The sequence below is a fragment of the Coregonus clupeaformis genome, chromosome 27 (genome assembly GCF_020615455.1).
Source record: "Coregonus clupeaformis isolate EN_2021a chromosome 27, ASM2061545v1, whole genome shotgun sequence".
NCBI classification, from domain to species: Eukaryota; Metazoa; Chordata; class Actinopteri; order Salmoniformes; family Salmonidae; genus Coregonus; species Coregonus clupeaformis.
Window position 1 is genome coordinate 43,442,319 of NC_059218.1, and position 17,638 is coordinate 43,459,956.

At 47.0% G+C, this 17,638-nt stretch overlaps 1 protein-coding gene across 2 annotated transcripts; it reads left to right on the plus strand.

Moving 5' to 3' along the window:
• Positions 1-2,957: 2,957 nt before the first annotated feature.
• On the plus strand, positions 2,958-17,097 carry LOC121557162 (sialoadhesin). Of its 2 annotated transcripts, XM_041871004.2 has the most exons (12): positions 2,958-3,331; positions 3,614-3,925; positions 10,719-10,946; positions 11,204-11,563; positions 11,684-11,908; positions 12,123-12,449; positions 12,610-12,864; positions 13,035-13,298; positions 16,014-16,110; positions 16,195-16,249; positions 16,339-16,556; positions 16,969-17,097. In XM_041871004.2, the coding sequence occupies exons 1-12, from the start codon at positions 3,277-3,279 to the stop codon at positions 17,048-17,050; spliced, it is 2,478 nt and encodes an 825-aa protein (XP_041726938.2). In that variant the 5' UTR covers positions 2,958-3,276; the 3' UTR covers positions 17,051-17,097. The 2 variants fall into 2 exon arrangements, with proteins under 2 accessions (XP_041726938.2, XP_045063923.1); XM_045207988.1 differs by lacking the exons at positions 16,014-16,110; positions 16,969-17,097 and having other exon boundaries at positions 16,339-16,468.
• The last annotated feature ends 541 nt before the right edge of the window (positions 17,098-17,638 follow it).

Sequence of the window (17,638 nt, forward strand, 5' to 3'; positions counted from 1 at the left end):
AACTGGATCCTGGACTTCCTGACGGGCCGCCCCCAGGTGGTAAGGGTAGGTAACAACACATCTGCCACACTGATCCTCAACACGGGGGCCCCTCAGGGGGTGCATGCTCAGTCCCCTCCTGTACTCCCTGTTCACCCATGACTGCATGGCCAGGCACGACTCCAACACCATCATTAAGTTTGCCGACGACACAACAGTGGTAGGCCTGATCACCGACAACGATGAGACAGCCTATAGGGAGGAGGTCAGAGACCTGGCCGTGTGGTGCCAGGACAACAACCTCTCCCTCAACGTGACCAAGACAAAAGAGATGATTGTGGACTACAGGAAAAAAAAGAGGACTGAGCACGCCCCTATTCCATCGACGGGGCTGTAGTGGAACAGGTTGAGAGCTTCAAGTTCCTTGGTGTCCACATCACCAACAAACTATCATGGTCCAAACACACCAAGACAGTCGTGAAGAGGGCATGACAAAGCCTATTCCCCCTCAGGAGACTGAAAAGATTTGGCATGGGTCCTCAGATCCTCATAAAATTCTACAGCTGCACCATCGAGAGCATCCTGACTGGTTGCATCACCGCCTGGTATGGCAACTGCTTGGCCTCCAACCACAAGACACTACAGAGGGTAGTGCGTACGGCCCAGTACATCACTGGGGCCAAGCTTCCTGCCATCCAGGAAATCTATATCAGGCGGTGTCAGAGGAAGGCCCTCAAAATTGTCAAAGACTCCAGCCACCCTAGTCATAGACTGTTCTCTCTGCTACCGCACGGCAAGCGGTACCGGAGTGCCAAGTCTAGGTCCAAAAGACTTCTCAACAGCTTCTACCCCCAAGCCTTAAGACTCCTGAACAGCTAATCATGGCTACCCGGACTATTTGCACTGCCCCCCACCCCATCCTTTTACGCTGCTGCTACTCTGTTAATTATTTATGCATAGTCACTTTAACTCTACCCACATGTACATATACTTCAACTACCTCAACTATCCGGTGCCCCCGCACATTGACTCTGCACCGGTACCCCCCTGTATATATAGCCTCCCTACTGTTATTTTATTTTACTTCTGCTCTTTTTTTCTCAACACTTTTTTTGTTGTTGTTTTATTTTTACTTTTTTTGTTAAAAAGAAATGCACTGTTGGTTAAGGGCTGTAAGTAAGCATTTCACTGTAATGTCTGCACCTGTTGTATTCGGCGCATGTGGCCAATAAAATTTGATTTGATTTTATTTGATTTGATACATCAGAAAAGCAGAACTTAATATTTGGTACACAAACTTTTGTTTGCAATTACAGAGATCATACGTTTCCTGTAGGTCTTGACCAGGTTTGCACACACTGAAGCAGGGATTTTGGCCCACTCCTCCATTCAGACCTTCTCCAGATCCTTCAGGTTTCGGGGCTGTCGCTGGGCAATACGGACTTTCAGCTCCCTCCAAAGATTTTCTATTGGCTTCAGGTCTGGAGACTGGCTAGGCCACTCCAGGACCTTGAGATGCTTCTTACGGAGCCACTCATTAGTTGCCCTGGCTGTGTGTTTCGGGTCGTTGTCATGCTGGAAGACCCAGCCAAGACCCATCTTCAATGCTCTTACTGTTGGAAGGAGGTTGTTGGCCAAGATCTCGCGATACATGGCCCCATCCATCCTCCCCTCAATACGGTGCAGTCGTCCTGTCCCCTTTGCAGAAAAGAGTCCCCAAATAATTATGTTTCCACCTCCACGCTTCACGGTTGGGATGGTGTTCTTGGGGTTGTACTCATCCTTCTTCTTCCTCCAAACATGGTGAGTGGAGTTTAGACCAAAAAGCTCTATTTTTGTCTCATCAGACCAAATGACCTTCTCCCATTCCTCCTCTGGATCATCTAGATGGTCACTGGCAAACTTCAGATGGGCCTGGACATGGGCTGGCTTGAGCAGGGGGACCTTGCGTGCGCTACAGGATTTTAATCCATGACGGCGTAGTGTGTTACTAATGGTTTTCTTTGAGACTGTGGTCCCAGCTCTCTTCAGGTCATTGACCAGGTCCTGCCGTGTAGTTCTGGGCTGATCCCTCACCTTCCTCATGATCATTGACGCCCCACGAGGTGAGATCTTGCATGGAGCCCCAGACCGAGGGTGATTGACCGTCATCTTGAACTTCTTCCATTTTCTAATAATTGCACCAACAGTTGTTGCCTTCTCACCAAGCTGCTTGCCTATTGTCCTGTTGCCCATCCCAGCCTTGTGCAGGTCTACAATTTTATCCCTGATGTCCTCACACAGCTCTCTGGTCTTGGCCATTGTGGAGAGGTTGGAGTCTGTTTGATTGAGTGTGTGGACAGGTGTCTTTTATACAGGTAACGAGTTCAAACAGGTTCAGTTAATACAGGTAATGAGTGGAGAACAGGAGGGCTTCTTACAGAAAAACTAACAGGTCTGTGAGAGCCGGAATTCTTACTGGTTGCTAGGTGATCAAATACTTATGTCATGCAATAAAATGCAAATTAATTACTTAAAAATCATACAATGTGATTTTCTGGATTTTTGTTTTAGATTCCGTCTCTCACAGTTGAAGTGTACCTATGATAAAAATGACAGACCTCTACATGCTTTGGAAGTAGGAAAACCTGCAAAATCGGCAGTGTATCAAATACTTGTTCTCCCCACTGTATGTATGTATGTATGTATGTATGTATGTATGTGTGTGTATGTGTGTATGTGTGTGTGTGTGTGTGTGTGTGTGTGTGTGTCACTTGATGTTTAGCCTCACTGCTTGGGGATAGGAGCTATCATTGAACCTGGTGGTCAGTCTTCAGGCTGCTGTACAGCTTGACGGACCGTAGAGTATTGAACATTTATCCTCCTTTATTTGGAGTTCTGAGAATAAAACAACTTCAGAACGATCAATATAGAAATATCTGTTTACAGTACTACAGATCTGTTCAATAAGTGATTGTTGTTGTTGTTGATGTTGTTGATGATGATGATGACTTTATTTAATCCATTAGGAAATTATTTTTGCTTCATACATCATGTCATCTTAAATAGAAAGACGTAGACAGACATGAAACACGTCACACACATTAAATACATATAGACTTACAGACAGACAGTAATCACATAGACAACCATATAGCACAATACAACTCAACACAATATGAGCCTGGTTAATTTTCAGTAATGAGGCCCTGTACCCCATTTACAGTTTATACTTCAATGTATCAGTTGTAGTTATTCACCAGATATAGAGTGAGTTGTTGTTTATGTTTCTAAGACTGCAGGGTGGGAGATGCAACAATGGCCTTGAGAACAGCAGGAAGTGTGTTGGTGGTCTTTCTCTGGTCTGTAGCAGGTATGGTCTCATTCTTATATTTTAGTTGCTCTGTTTAACAATCTACAGACATTTCTAAAAGGATAAGAATCATAATATTATTCTGGTGTGTTCTGTTAGGCGTCTCCACTTCCCTTTAAATAGTTATCTTTCACACCTCACTGAGTGATGCTTATCTGTGGTTTCCATTCACACTCAACTCAACAACTACGGCAACAAATTGTGGACAAACCCTACTGTTAGTGTGAGCCAAAAGACCTTGACTTAATTATGATACCATTGTATTGTGTGACTGTGTTTCAGTGGTACTGGGTCAGAATGGCTGGAGTGTGAGCTACACCAAGAATAATATCTGTACCTTGAAGGGGTCAACAGTGGAGCTGTCCTGCTCCTACACATATCCCAGAGGTTATACAGTCACGACAACCAAATGGTATAAATGGAAGAATTCGATCTGGACTGAAATCCAAGATAAATATGAGGATCGTATAGAGTACCGTGGGAACAAGGAGAATGACTGCACCCTGAGAATCACAGACCTGAGAGAGGAGGATTCAACATCATATTACTTCTTATTATGGACATATGGCTCATATGTTACTCTCTCTGTCACAGGTACTGTAATCTGACATAAAGAGTATAGTTACCACTTCAAATGATTTATTACATTTTCAGTGAGTGTCACGGATTCTGCCGAGGCTGCTCCTCCTCCTTGTTCGGGCAGGCTTCGGCGTTCGTCGTCCCCGGAGTACTAGCTGCCACCGTTGAATGTTTCGATGTTTGATTGCTTCTGCCTGTCTATTGCACCTGTGTCCGTTTGTGTCTGATTATGTGTTCTATAAGTTGCCTGTTTTGTATTGGTTAGGTTGTGTGTTGTTTTCGCATGTCAGTTAGTGCTGCGTGTTTGCTCTGTTTGTTGTTTTGGAGTTTACGCACAGTTTGCGTAATCGCTCGCCTCTGTGTGTTTTTGAGGTCGATTATTGTATTTTTGCCTGGTGGTTAACTAGTAAACTTTGTTGGACTAAGCTTCGGTGTCCTGCGCCTGACTTCCACACCACACTTACATCAGCCCTTGACAGAACAACACACCATTATGGAGTCAGCAGGAGCAGCGGCGGCACCCAAGTCGCTGGAGGATCGGATCAGCGACCAAGACACCATGATCCGGCAACTTGGGGCCGCCATGAACGAACACGCCATGAACACTCTACGCCGGTTGGTTACGGGAGAGGTGCCCACGCCTTCGCACACCTTACCATCACCATCGGCCAGTCCTCCTCTCCCAGCACCGGAACCCAGTGGCATTCGGCTCTCGCTCCCGAGGGCATTTGATGGTTCTGCAGCCGGGTGTCAGGGGTTCCTCCTGCAGGTGGAACTATACCTGGCCACCATACACCCGGTGCCCTCGGGATACGAGAGAGTCTCCGCCCTCATCTCCTGTCTATCCGGCAAGGCGTTGGAGTGGGCCAACGCCGAATGGAGGGGAATAGACGCCACTACCATCACCTACGCGGAGTTCTCCCGCCGCTTCAGGGCTGTGTTCGATCATCCACCTGAGGGGAAGGCGGCGGGGGAGCGTCTGTTCCACCTCCGACAGGGGAAGAGGAGTGCACAGGAGTTCGCCATGGAGTTCCGGACTCTAGCGGCGGATGCGGGGTGGAATGAGAGGGCCCTCATCGACCATTACCGGTGTAGCCTACGAGAGGACGTTCGTCGTGAGCTGGCCTGCAGGGACACCAACCTATCCTTCGACCAGTTGGTGGACATTTCCATCCGTCTCGACACCCTGCTGGCTACCCGCGGACGTCCCGAGTGGGGGTCGTCCATTCCACCCTCCAGCACTTCCGAGCCGATTCCCATGGAGCTCGGGGGTGCTGGCGCTAGGGAGATGAGGAGAGAGAACCCGAGGGGGGCCGTCCCCTGCACCAACTGTGGCCGTGGAGGACACACTGCGGCTAGGTGCTGGGGAGGGTCTCCTGGAAGAGGGGACAACAGGTCACGCACCGGGGAGTCATTTCAGGTGAGTAGGCAATCAATCAATCAATTTTATTTTATATAGCCCTTCTTACATCAGCTAATATCTCGAAGTGCTGTACAGAAACCCAGCCTAAAACCCCAAACAGCTAGTAATGCAGGTGTAGAAGCACGGTGGCTAGGAAAAACTCCCTAGAAAGGCGAAAGCCTAGGAAGAAACCTAGAGAGGAACCAGGCTATGAGGGGTGGCCAGTCCTCTTCTGGCTGTGCCGGGTGGAGATTATAACAGAACCATGCCAAGATGTTCAAAAATGTTCATAAGTGACAAGCATGGTCAAATAATAATCAGGAATAAATCTCAGTTGGCTTTTCATAGCCGATCATTAAGAGTTGAAAACAGCAGGTCTGGGACAGATAGGGGTTCCATAACCGCAGGCAGAACAGTTGAAACTGGAATAGCAGCAAGGCCAGGCGGACTGGGGACAGCAAGGAGTCACCACGGCCGGTAGTCCCGACGTATGGTCCTAGGGCTCAGGTCTCTCAGTTGGCTTTTCATAGCCGATCATTAAAGAGTTGAAAACAGCAGGTCTGGGACAGGTAGGGGGTTTCGTAGCCGCAGGCAGAACAGTTGAAACTGGAATAGCAGCAAGGCCAGGCGGACTGGGGACAGCAAGGTGTCATCATGCCCGGTAGTCCTGACGTATGGTCCTAGGGCTCAGGTTCTCAGAGAGAAAGAGAGAACGAGAGAATTAGAGAGAGCATACTTAAATTCACACAGGACACTGGATAAGACAGGAGAAGTACTCCAGGTATAACCAACTAACCCCAGCCCCCGACACATAAACTACTGCAGCATAAATACTGGAGGCTGAGACAGGAGCGGTCCGGAGACACTGTGGCCCCATCCGAAGAAACCCCGGACAGGGCCAAACAGGAAGGATATAACCCCACCCACTCCGCCAAAGCACAGCCCCCGCACCACTAGAGGGATATCCCCAACCACCAACTTACAATCCTGAGACAAGGCCGAGTATAGCCCACAGAGGTCTCCACCACAGCACAAACCAAGGGGGGGCGCCAACCCAGACAGGAAGATTACGTCAGTAACTCAACCCACTCAAGTGACGCACCCCTCCCAGGGACGGCATGAAAGAGCACCAGCAAGCCAGTGACTCAGCCCCCTGCAACAGGGTTAGAGGCAGAGAACCCCAGTGGAGAGGGGAACCGGCCCGGCAGAGACAGCAAGGGCTGTTCGTTGCTCCAGCCTTTCCGTTCACCTTCACACTCCTGGGCCAGACTACACTCAATCATATGACCTACTGAAGAGATAAGTCTTCAGTAAAGACTTAAAGGTTGAGACCGAGTCTGCGTCTCTCACATGGGTAGGCAGACTGTTCCATAAAAATGGAGATCTATAGGAGAAAGCCCTGCCTCCCGCTGTTTGCTTAGAAATTCTAGGGACAATTAGGAGGCCTGCGTCTTGTGACCGTAGCGTACGTATTGGTATGTACGGCAGGACCAACTCGGAAAGATAGGTAGGAGCAAGCCCATGTAACGCTTTATAGGTTAACAGTAAAACCTTGAAATCAGCCCTTGCCTTAACAGGAAGCCAGTGTAGGGAAGCTAGCACTGGAGTAATATGATCAAATTTCTTGGTTCTAGTCAGGATTCTAGCAGCCGTATTTAGCACTAACTGAAGTTTATTTAGTGCTTTATCCGGGTAGCCGGAAAATAGAGCATTGCAGTAGTCTAACCTAGAAGTAACAAATGCATGGATTAATTTTTCTGCATCATTTTTGGACAGAAAATTTCTGATTTTTGCAATGTTACGTAGATGGAAAAAAGCTGTCCTTGAAACAGTCTTGATATGTTCGTCAAAAGAGAGATCAGGGTCAAGAGTAACACCGAGGTCCTTCACAGTTTTATTTGAGACGACTTTACAACCATCGAGATGAATTGTCAGATTTAACAGAAGATCTCTTTGTTTCTTGGGACCTAGAACAAGCGCCCCACTTACCCAGAGCTCTCTGTTGGTCACATGAGTATACCTGTGAGATTTCCACAGGTGGCACCTCATTCCCAGCATAAGGCTCTAGTAGATTCAGGCGCAGCTGGGAATTTTGTTGATCGTGAATTTTGTTATAGGCTAGGAATTCCCCTTCGGCCGGTAGATGCCCCTTTTCCTGTTCATGCCCTAGACAGCCGGCCGCTGGGGTCGGGGTTGATCAGAGAAGTCACAGCACCACTTAAGATGACGACGCAGGGGGGTCATGAGGAGATCATTCAGTTTTATCTGATCGACTCTCCTGCGTATCCCGTGGTGCTGGGGCTTCCCTGGTTAAGTGCCCATGATCCTACCATTGCGTGGCAACAGAGGGCTCTTATGGAGTGGTCTGCACAGTGTGTAGGGAAATGTCTAGGTGTTTCCTTAGGGGCGACCTCGGTGGAGAGTCCGAACCAAGTGCCCGCAATGCGCATTCCCCCTGAATATGAGGATTTAGCACTTGTGTTCAGCAAAACTAGGGCAACACGGCTACCACCTCATAGACAGGGGGATTGTGCAATAGATCTCCAAACAGGAGCGGCACTTCCGCGGAGCCGTGTGTATCCCCTGTCTCAAGAAGAGACAGCGGCTATGGAGACGTACATAGCCGAGTCCTTGGCACAGGGATACATCCAGTCCTCCACTTCCCCGGTTTCCTCGAGTTTCTTCTTTGTGAAGAAGAAGGACGGGGGTTTGCGCCCGTGTATTGATTACCGTAGTCTCAATCAGATCACGGTTAAGTACAGTTACCCTCTTTCTCTGATTGCGACTATGACGGAGTCATTACGCGGAGCGCGGTTCTTCACAAAGTTGGATCTCAGGAGCGCGTACAATCTGGTGGGCATTAGGGAGGGGGATGAATGGAAAACAGCATTTAGCACCACCTCGGGTCATTACGCGTATCTCGTCATGCCATACGGGTTAATGAATGCTCCTTCAGTCTTCCAATCCTTTGTTGACGAGATTTTCCGGGACATGCATGGGCAGGGTGTGGTAATATACATTGACGACATCCTAGTGTACTCTTCTACCCGAGCCGAGCATGTAGCCCTGGTGCGCCGAGTATTGAGGAGGCTGTTGGAGCATGACTTGTATGTTAAGGCAGAGAAATGTCTGTTTTTCCAGGAGTCCATCTCCTTTTTGGGTTATCGATTGTCCGCGTCAGGTGTGAAGATAGAGGTTGACCGTGTGTCGGCCGTGCGTAATTGGCAAACTCCAACCACTGTAAAAGAGGTGCAGCAGTTTTTGGGTTTTGCTAATTACTACCGGAGGTTTATCCGGGGCTTTGGACAGGTGGCAGCTCCCATTACGTCCCTGCTAAAGGGGGGTCCGGTGCGTTTGCAGTGGTCAGCTGAAGCGGACAGGGCATTTGTTAGACTGAAGAACCTGTTCACTTCGGCTCCGGTGCTGGCGCATCCGGACCCCGCTTTACCATTTCAAGTTGAGGTAGACGCGTCCGAGGCCGGTATTGGGGCAATCATGTCGCAACGGTCCGGCACGCCACCCAAGCTCCGCCCCTGTGCGTTCTACTCTAAGAAGCTCAGCTCGGCGGAGCGTAATTATGACGTAGGGGACAGGGAGCTGTTGGCTGTAGTCCAGGCCCTAAAGGTGTGGAGGCATTGGCTTGAGGGGGCTCAACACCCTTTCCTCATTCTGACTGACCACCGTAACCTGGAGTACATCCGGGCAGCTAGGAGATTAAACCCTCGTCAGGCTAGGTGGAACATGTTCCTGACCCGGTTTGTTTTTAAGATCACATACATCCCAGGGTCCCAGAACGGTAAGGCAGACGCCCTGTCCTGGCGGTATGACACAGAGGAGAGGTCCATTGAGCCTACTCCCATACTGCCGGAGTCTTGTCTGGTGGCTCCGGTGGTGTGGGAGGTCGATGCGGAGATCGAGCGGGCACTGCGTACCGACCCTACTCCCCCCGAGTGTCCTGTGGGGCGGACGTACGTTCCGCTCGAGGTTCGTGACCGCCTTATTTATTGGGCTCATACATCAACCTCCTCTGGACATCCAGGTATTGGCCGGACAGTGCACTGCCTTAGCGTGAAATACTGGTACCCAAAGTTAGCTAGGGATGTGAGGGTTTATGTCTCCTCCTGCTCGGTGTGCGCCCAGTGTAAGGCGCCTAGACATTTGCCCAGGGGAAAGTTACATCCCCTGCCCGTCCCACAACGACCATGGTCCCACCTCTCGGTGGATTTTGTGACCGACCTTCCCCCCTCCCAGGGGAATACCACCATTTTGGTCGTTGTGGATCGGTTTTCCAAGGCCTGTCGTCTCCTACCAATGCCGGGTCTCCCTACTGCCCTACAGACCGCTGAGGCCCTATTTACCCACGTGTTCCGGCACTATGTGGTCCCCGAGGATATTGTGTCTGACCGAGGTCCCCAGTTCACCTCCAGAGTCTGGGGGGCGTTCATGGAAAGCTTGGGGGTCTCGGTGAGCCTTACCTCGGGGTACCACCCAGAGAGCAATGGGCAGGTTGAACGAGTCAACCAGGATGTGGGTAGGTTTCTGAGGTCCTATTGCCAGGGCCGGCCGGAGGAGTGGTCTAGGTATATCCCCTGGGCAGAGATGGCCCAGAACTCTCTCCGCCACTCCTCCACCAATTTAACACTTTTCCAAGAAGATGAGATAGGAGAGACCCCTCCGCCCCCATTGGACATCGAGGGGGCCCCGGCGTACAGGGTCCGGACCATCTTGGACTCGAGGCGCCGGATGAGTGGTCTCCAGTATCTCGTGGAGTGGGAGGGGTACAGTCCGGAGGAACGGTGCTGGGTGCCTAGAAGGGACATCCTAGATCCATCCCTCCTGACTAAGTTCCACCGTGGGCATCCCACGCGCCCGGGTCCACGTCCTCCTGGCCGTCCCCGAGGCCGGGGTCGGCGCACGGCTGGGGCCACGCGTCAAGGGGGGGGTACTGTCACGGATTCTGCCGAGGCTGCTCCTCCTCCTTGTTCGGGCAGGCTTCGGCGTTCGTCGTCCCCGGAGTACTAGCTGCCACCGTTGAATGTTTCTATGTTTGATTGCTTCTGTCTGTCTATTGCACCTGTGTCCGTTTGTGTCTGATTATGTGTTCTATAAGTTGCCTGTTTTGTATTGGTTAGGTTGTGTGTTGTTTTCGCATGTCAGTTAGTGCTGCGTGTTTGCTCTGTTTGTTGTTTTGGAGTTTACGCACAGTTTGCGTAATCGCTCGCCTCTGTGTGTTTTTGAGGTTGATTATTGTATTTTTGCCTGGTGGTTAACTAGTAAACTTTGTTGGACTAAGCTTCGGTGTCCTGCGCCTGACTTCCACACCACACTTACATCAGCCCTTGACAGTGAGAACCTTGGAATGGTGCTGACAGACAGATGTTCTCCATTGTTGTTTCATAACTTCAGATCTAAAGGTGACTGTGGGAATGTGGACAAGATGGGAGTATTGGAAGACACTGACCTGCAGCACCACCTGTACTCTGACTGGTAACCCCACCTACATCTGGTACAAGAACGGACAACATCTAGATGAGAGCACCTCCCCCCAGTACAAAGACCCAGTCTCCAGTAACAATGAAGACAGCTACTCCTGTGCTGTAAAAGGCCATGAGGATCTCCGGTCTCCTGCAGTCTGTGAGTGTGGATTAAACCCTGACAAAGCCTGTAAACTGAAAAGTTGGTGATGACTTATTAAATGCTCAGAAACTTCCATTTACATTTACTGTTGAAGTAAACTACAATATTTCCAAAGTGGAACTTGCTATTGATATATTCTTGGCAAGAAACTTTTAGAAAATAAAATAAATGAAATAACAAAAATCTTTATGTTTCAGGCATTCAGAGTCAGGAAATACAGTATAATGTACTCATCTAATTCCATTATATTTCAGGTGTCCAGGGTCAGGACTGCAAAAGAGTGACTTACACCAAGAGGAGAATCTGTGTCTTGAAGGGGTCATCAGTGGACATATCATGTACTTATGGCAGTGGTTATGATAACGTCACATCATCACTCTGGTTTAGTCCTAAACAGAGTGCTAGGTGGAGTGGTAAGTTGATCCCTGAGGACATAACCACAGACCCAGGGTATGCAGGTCGTGTGGAGTATGGTGGAGAGAAGGAGAGAGGTCACTCCACCCTGAGAATCACAGATCTGAGAGAAGAGGACTCAGCTGAGTACAAGTTCATATTCAACACACATACATCAAGATGGGGATACAGCTTCACTGGAACAACTCTGACTGTCACAGGTTACACTGAACAAATGATCATGTTTATACACACATTTCTATGTGATGTTTAATTATAATTATTTTATCCATAATACTTGATTGATTTAAGTATCTTGTTGTCATTTCCCCTGTATTCAGACCTGCAGGTGAAGGTGACTGCTGCCACAGAGGCAGGAAGGAGGACCCTGACCTGTATCACCACCTGTACTCTGAGTGACAACCCCAACCCCACCTTCATCTGGTACAAGAACGGACACTATGTAAAGGAGGACTCATCCAGCTTGTACTCAGACAACTTTAGTGATGAAGACAGTTACTCCTGTGCTGTAAAAGGCCATGAGGATCTCCACTCTCCTGCACTGTGTGAGTGTGGACTTTTTCTTTAAGATGTAATATCAATACAGTTTTGTTCAGGTTGTGAGACTTATTTAAATGAATCAGTAAATATCGATCATTATTTAATAATTATGGTTTTCACTACTGTAAACTGTTTAACTAGTTTTCTTCTACTTTATAAACAACATCAGTTGTAATTTAAGATTTATATAGAGTGTTTTATGGTCTTTTTGTATTTCAGGTAAGGAGTGTTGGGGTGTGACTTACACCCATCAGAGGATCTGTGCCTTGAAGAGGACAACAGTGGACATATCCTGCTCTTACACATATCCCAGATATCATGAGATCAAAAAAGCTTTCTGGTTTACTAAATGGTCTGGTATGGATGCTGAAGATCTGAGCTCAGTGCCAGGGTATGAGGGTCATATAGAGTACCTTGGGGATAAGAAGAGTGACTGTACCCTGAGAATCACAGACCTGAGATTGAGTGACTCTGCTGAGTACAGGTTCGGATTCATAACATCCGGAGGAAAGTTTGCTGGCTCACCTGTCTCCCTGACTGTCACAGGTAATCTGTCACTCATCTCACATCTATTACTGTAATGACCTTATTAAGGTCAGTCATACAGACACAGTAGTGGTATGTGATGGAAAAAAAACAAATCTAGTATATCATATAAGAGGACATATACAGGAGGAGAATAATGATGTGTTTCCTTTTACTCTAGATGTTGTGTTGGAGATGGATCCTACATCTGTGTCAGAGAGGGAGAATGTCACACTGACATGTAGAACCAAATGTACACTGGACCCCATCACAGCCTACAGTTGGTATAAGAATGGACAGCCTATACCAAACAGCAACACCTCCTCTCCTGTCTATAGCCTATTCCCAGTCAGCAGTGAGGATGCAGGAAGATACTCCTGTGCTGTGGAAGGCCATGAGGATCTCCCCTCTCCTGAAGACACTCTCAATGTTAGATGTAAGTACATGTGGTTTAAATGTTTAGTTTGCTATATTAACATTGCAGTGACAGATATTAGCTCCACATGACACTTGAATTGATCATCTTCAATAAGAGGGTGAATCTAAATGTAATTGTGTGGAAAAGTACAATTATGGAAAGTTTATATAATATTTTTTTTACATCAGATGGACCAAGGAACACCTCAGTGTCAGTCAGTCCCTCTGGTGAAATAGTGGAGGGCAGTTCAGTGACTCTGACCTGCAGCAGTGATGCCAACCCACCTGTGGACAAATACATCTGGTACAAGAAGAACGTAACCTCACCAAAAGCATCAGGACAGACTTACAACATCCTCAACTTCAGCTATGAGGACAGAGGAGAATACTACTGTGAGGCCCAGAATGGAAGAGGATCTATGAACTCTGCAGCTCAGATGATCACTGTAGCAGGTAAAGTTCCATCTTCAATATTTCAATACAATATTATGTTCAATAAGAAATTATGTTTCAAGGTAATCTTCTTCTAGTTTGCCTTATTACACTTTGGTTTATAACTGTGCATAGGCTTATATATACAAGTATTGCATTATTGTCCTGTATTGCCGTATATTCATTTTCAGTTTATAATAACATGGACTCATATCATCTATATCAGGGGTGTCAAACTCATTTTAGCTCAGGGGCCACATGGAGGAAAATCTATTCCCAAGTGGGCCGGACCGGAAAAATCATGGTATATATAACTTAAAAACAACAACTTCAGATTGTTTTCTTTGTTTTAATAAGATCAACATACAACATAAAGCTGGAGCCTGAGGACAGTGTGTCCAAAATAGTACAAGCACAACATCACTATTAATCATAAAACACGTCAAGTTTATTTGAAAATTCTAAAGAAAAAGAACACACAAACACACAATGCCTCAGTGATTAACAGAACTGTTTCACAGATCACAGAACTATATCAGGGTGTCATTTCTCAGGCAGAAATGTAGATAAAAATAATGAAATCCTGTTCCCCAAACAAGTGCAAGAACCACAGAGTCAAGAATAGGTTAAATATACAAATAAAATAAAATCAATTAAAAACAATAGCACATCAACATAAAAACATATAAACATAAAGCTGGAGCCTGAGGACAGTGTCCAAAAGCACAACATCACTATTAATCATAAAACACCTTAAGTTATTTGAAAGTTCTGAGGACAAAGAACACACAAACACACAATGCCTCAGTGATTCACAGAAGTATATCACAGATCACAGAACTATATCAGGGTGTCATTTCTCAGGCAGAAATGTAGATAAAAATAATGAAATCCTGTTCCCCAAACAAGTGCAAGAACCACAGAGTCAAGAATAGGTTAAATATACAAATAAAATCAATTTAAAACAATAGCACATCAACATAAAAACATCAACATAAATCTGAAAGTGTTGCTCAAACTCCCGTAACAGTCCCGTTATTTTATCTTTGAACTGCTTCATGTCTGCCACATGTTGGGTCGCGCACACATTTTTCAGACAGGGGAAGTGAGCTGCATCACCACCGGCAAGTTGCGTCTCCCACAATGACAGCTTCAACTTGAAAGAACGTATGCTGTCATAATACTGCGTGACAACTTTGTTGCGCCCTTGCAGCTGTTTGTTCAAGTTATTCAGGTGCTCTGTAACATCCACCATAAATGCAAGGTCCTGCATCCATTCTGCGGAATGAAATTCTAACACTGGTTTGCCCTTTTCTTCCATGAACTGTTCAATTTCTTCTCGTAAATCAAAGAAACGCCTCAGCACAGCACCTCGGCTTAACCATCTTACCTCAGTGTGGTATGGCAGGCCATAGAAGTGGTCTTTCTCTCTGAGAAGGCTGTCAAACTGACGGTGATTCAGGCTTCTGGATCGGATGAAATTAACAGTTTGGATGACCACCTTCATGACGTTATCCATCTTTAATGACTTGCAACACAAAGCCTCCTGGTGCAAAATACAGTGAAAAGTCAAAAAATCACGTCCTCCATTTGCAGATTGCACTTTCTCTCTGAACTTTGTCACAACGCCTGCTTTTTTCCCGATCATTGAGGGCGCACCATCTGTAGCCAGGCTGACAGCGCGGGACCAGTCCACTCCGACCCTGTCCAGCGCGCCGACGAGTGCAGTAAAAATATCAGCTGCTGTCGTTGTATCTGTCATCGGCACCAACTCCACGAACTCCTCGGTGACGGTCAATGTGTCATCAACTCCGCGGATGAAAATGGCCAGTTGTGCAACATCTGTAATGTCCGTGCTTTCATCAATTGCAACCGAAAACGCAATAAATGACTTTACTTTTTGCTTCAACTGGCTGTCCAAATCCACTGAAAGATCGGAAATCCTGTCTGCAACTGTGTTTCTTGTCAGGCTGATATTTGCAAAAGCCTGCCGCTTTTCAGGGCACACAATCTCCGCTGCCTTCATCATGCATGTTTTTACAAATTCACCCTCACTAAATGGTTTTGAAGCCACTGCGATTTCATTAGCAATGAGGTAGCTAGCTTTCACTGCAGCGTCACTGATGTCTCGGCTGTGAGTAAACACAGACTGCTGTTTCTTCAGACCCGCCAACAGTTCATTCACCTTCTCTCATCTCCGCTGTCCTTGAAAGTTGTCATATTTGTCGGCATGAAGACTCACATAGTGGCGACGAAGGTTATATTCTTTCAGCACTGCAACATGCTCTGAACACACCAAACATACAGCTTTCCCATTCAATTCCGTGAATAAATAGGATGACCATTTTTCTTGGAACACTCTGCACTCTGCGTCCACTTTCTCTTTTTGACAGAGACATATTGGGGCAATGAGGGTGCCAAAGCACATAATGTTAAAAGTAGAAGCCGTAATAAATATCGCGGACAAAACAAAGTAGCTCATTGGCTGCACGTGCTTGACCTACTTGCTCTGCCCCGGTATAAACAGTTTGCTTGCTTAACACAATTGCTATTGCGCCATCCAGTGGACGCAATTGGAACAGCAGTTTATTTTATTGAAAAATTGCAGCGCATTTTTATACTTTACAAAAGTTTTTTTTTTTTGTATCATCTCGCGGGCCGGATTAAACCCGTTTGCGGGCCTGATCCGGCCCGCGGGCCGTACGTTTGACACCCCTGATCTATATCATCTTTTAGGGAAACAAACCTCAGTTATGACTCCAGCTGTAGGAATCACAGTGATTGTTCTGGTTCTCATACTGGCTTCATGTCTCTTTGGCTTCATGTGGTTAAGGTGAGTGAAAATGCATATTTTAAAGATTTTTTCACTTTATTAACTTCATTAACTCATTCATATATTCATTCATTCACAAAACAGGAAGAAAGCATTCAAAACCACCTCTGACACAAGACACACAGCAGACATGGGACAGGTGAGTCTTATTGCTTTGTGGGACATTACTACTCTTCATACTGTCTGTCCCCAGGTCTATTTATATTCTCTGTCCTCTCTCTCCATCAGGGAGAATCTAGTCCAGTGTATGACGATGTCTCAGGCATGGCCATGACCCCTACTGCAACACAGACAGCAGCCAACGTAGACCAGGATGTTGTTCACTACACCAGCGTCCACTTCTCTCACTCCAAAAACCAGGAAGTGCCTCTGTACTCCCCTGTCCAACTGCCTCAACCCCAGAAACAGGACGAGGATGTCCTGTACACTGCTGTGAAATTCACCAAGTGAGCATATTCTGCCTTTACAACAACATAGAGTCAATACTAGAACATTGTGACCACACAGACAGCATCAAGGTCATTCATATGTTGCTGCTTATTGAAGATGTAGACAATGATGTCATCAATATGTAAAACTGTTGACCCCTAGTGACCAGCCATTGTTCCCTGAGAACTCCCTCCATTAACATCTGAAGGGTTGAAGGAGCATTCTTCAGGTCAAATGACATTTACTATGACATGTCTATAATGAAGGAGTGATGTGATGTGATGAGGGTTTCAAGGAACTGTTCTGTCTACGTTCCAAATGGCACCCTATTCCCTATTTAGTGCACTACTGGTCACAAGTACCTCACTATAAGGGAGTAGGGTGACATTAGGGACACACATTCAGTTTCATTTCTGTTTCTTTCTCCAGGTCTGCGGTGGCACAAGCAGCTGAGGAGAACCCCTCTGTTCTCTACAGTACAGTCAAGAAACCCAGAACCAGGAAGACCTGAACACAACAAACCCAGAACCAGGAAGACCTGAACACAACAAACCAAGAACCAGGAAGACCTGAACACAACAAACACAGAACCAGGAAGACCTGAACACAACAAACCCAGAACCAGGAAGACCTGAACACAACAAACCCAGAACCAGGAAGACCTGAACACAACAAACCCAGAACCAGGAAGACCTGAACACAACAAACCCAGAACCAGGAAGACCTGAACACAACAAACCCAGAACCAGGAAGACCTGAACACAACAAACCCAGAACCAGGAAGACCTGAACACAACAAACCCAGAACCAGGAAGACCTGAACACAACAAACACAGAACCAGGAAGACCTGAACACAACAAACCCAGAACCAGGAAGACCTGAACACAACAAACCCAGAACCAGGAAGACCTGAACACAACAAACCCAGAACCAGGAAGACCTGAACACAACAAACCCAGAACCAGGAAGACCTGAACACAACAAACCCAGAACCAGGAAGACCTGAACACAACAAACCCAGAACCAGGAAGACCTGAACACAACAAACACAGAACCAGGAAGACCTGAACACAACAAACCCAGAACCAGGAAGACCTG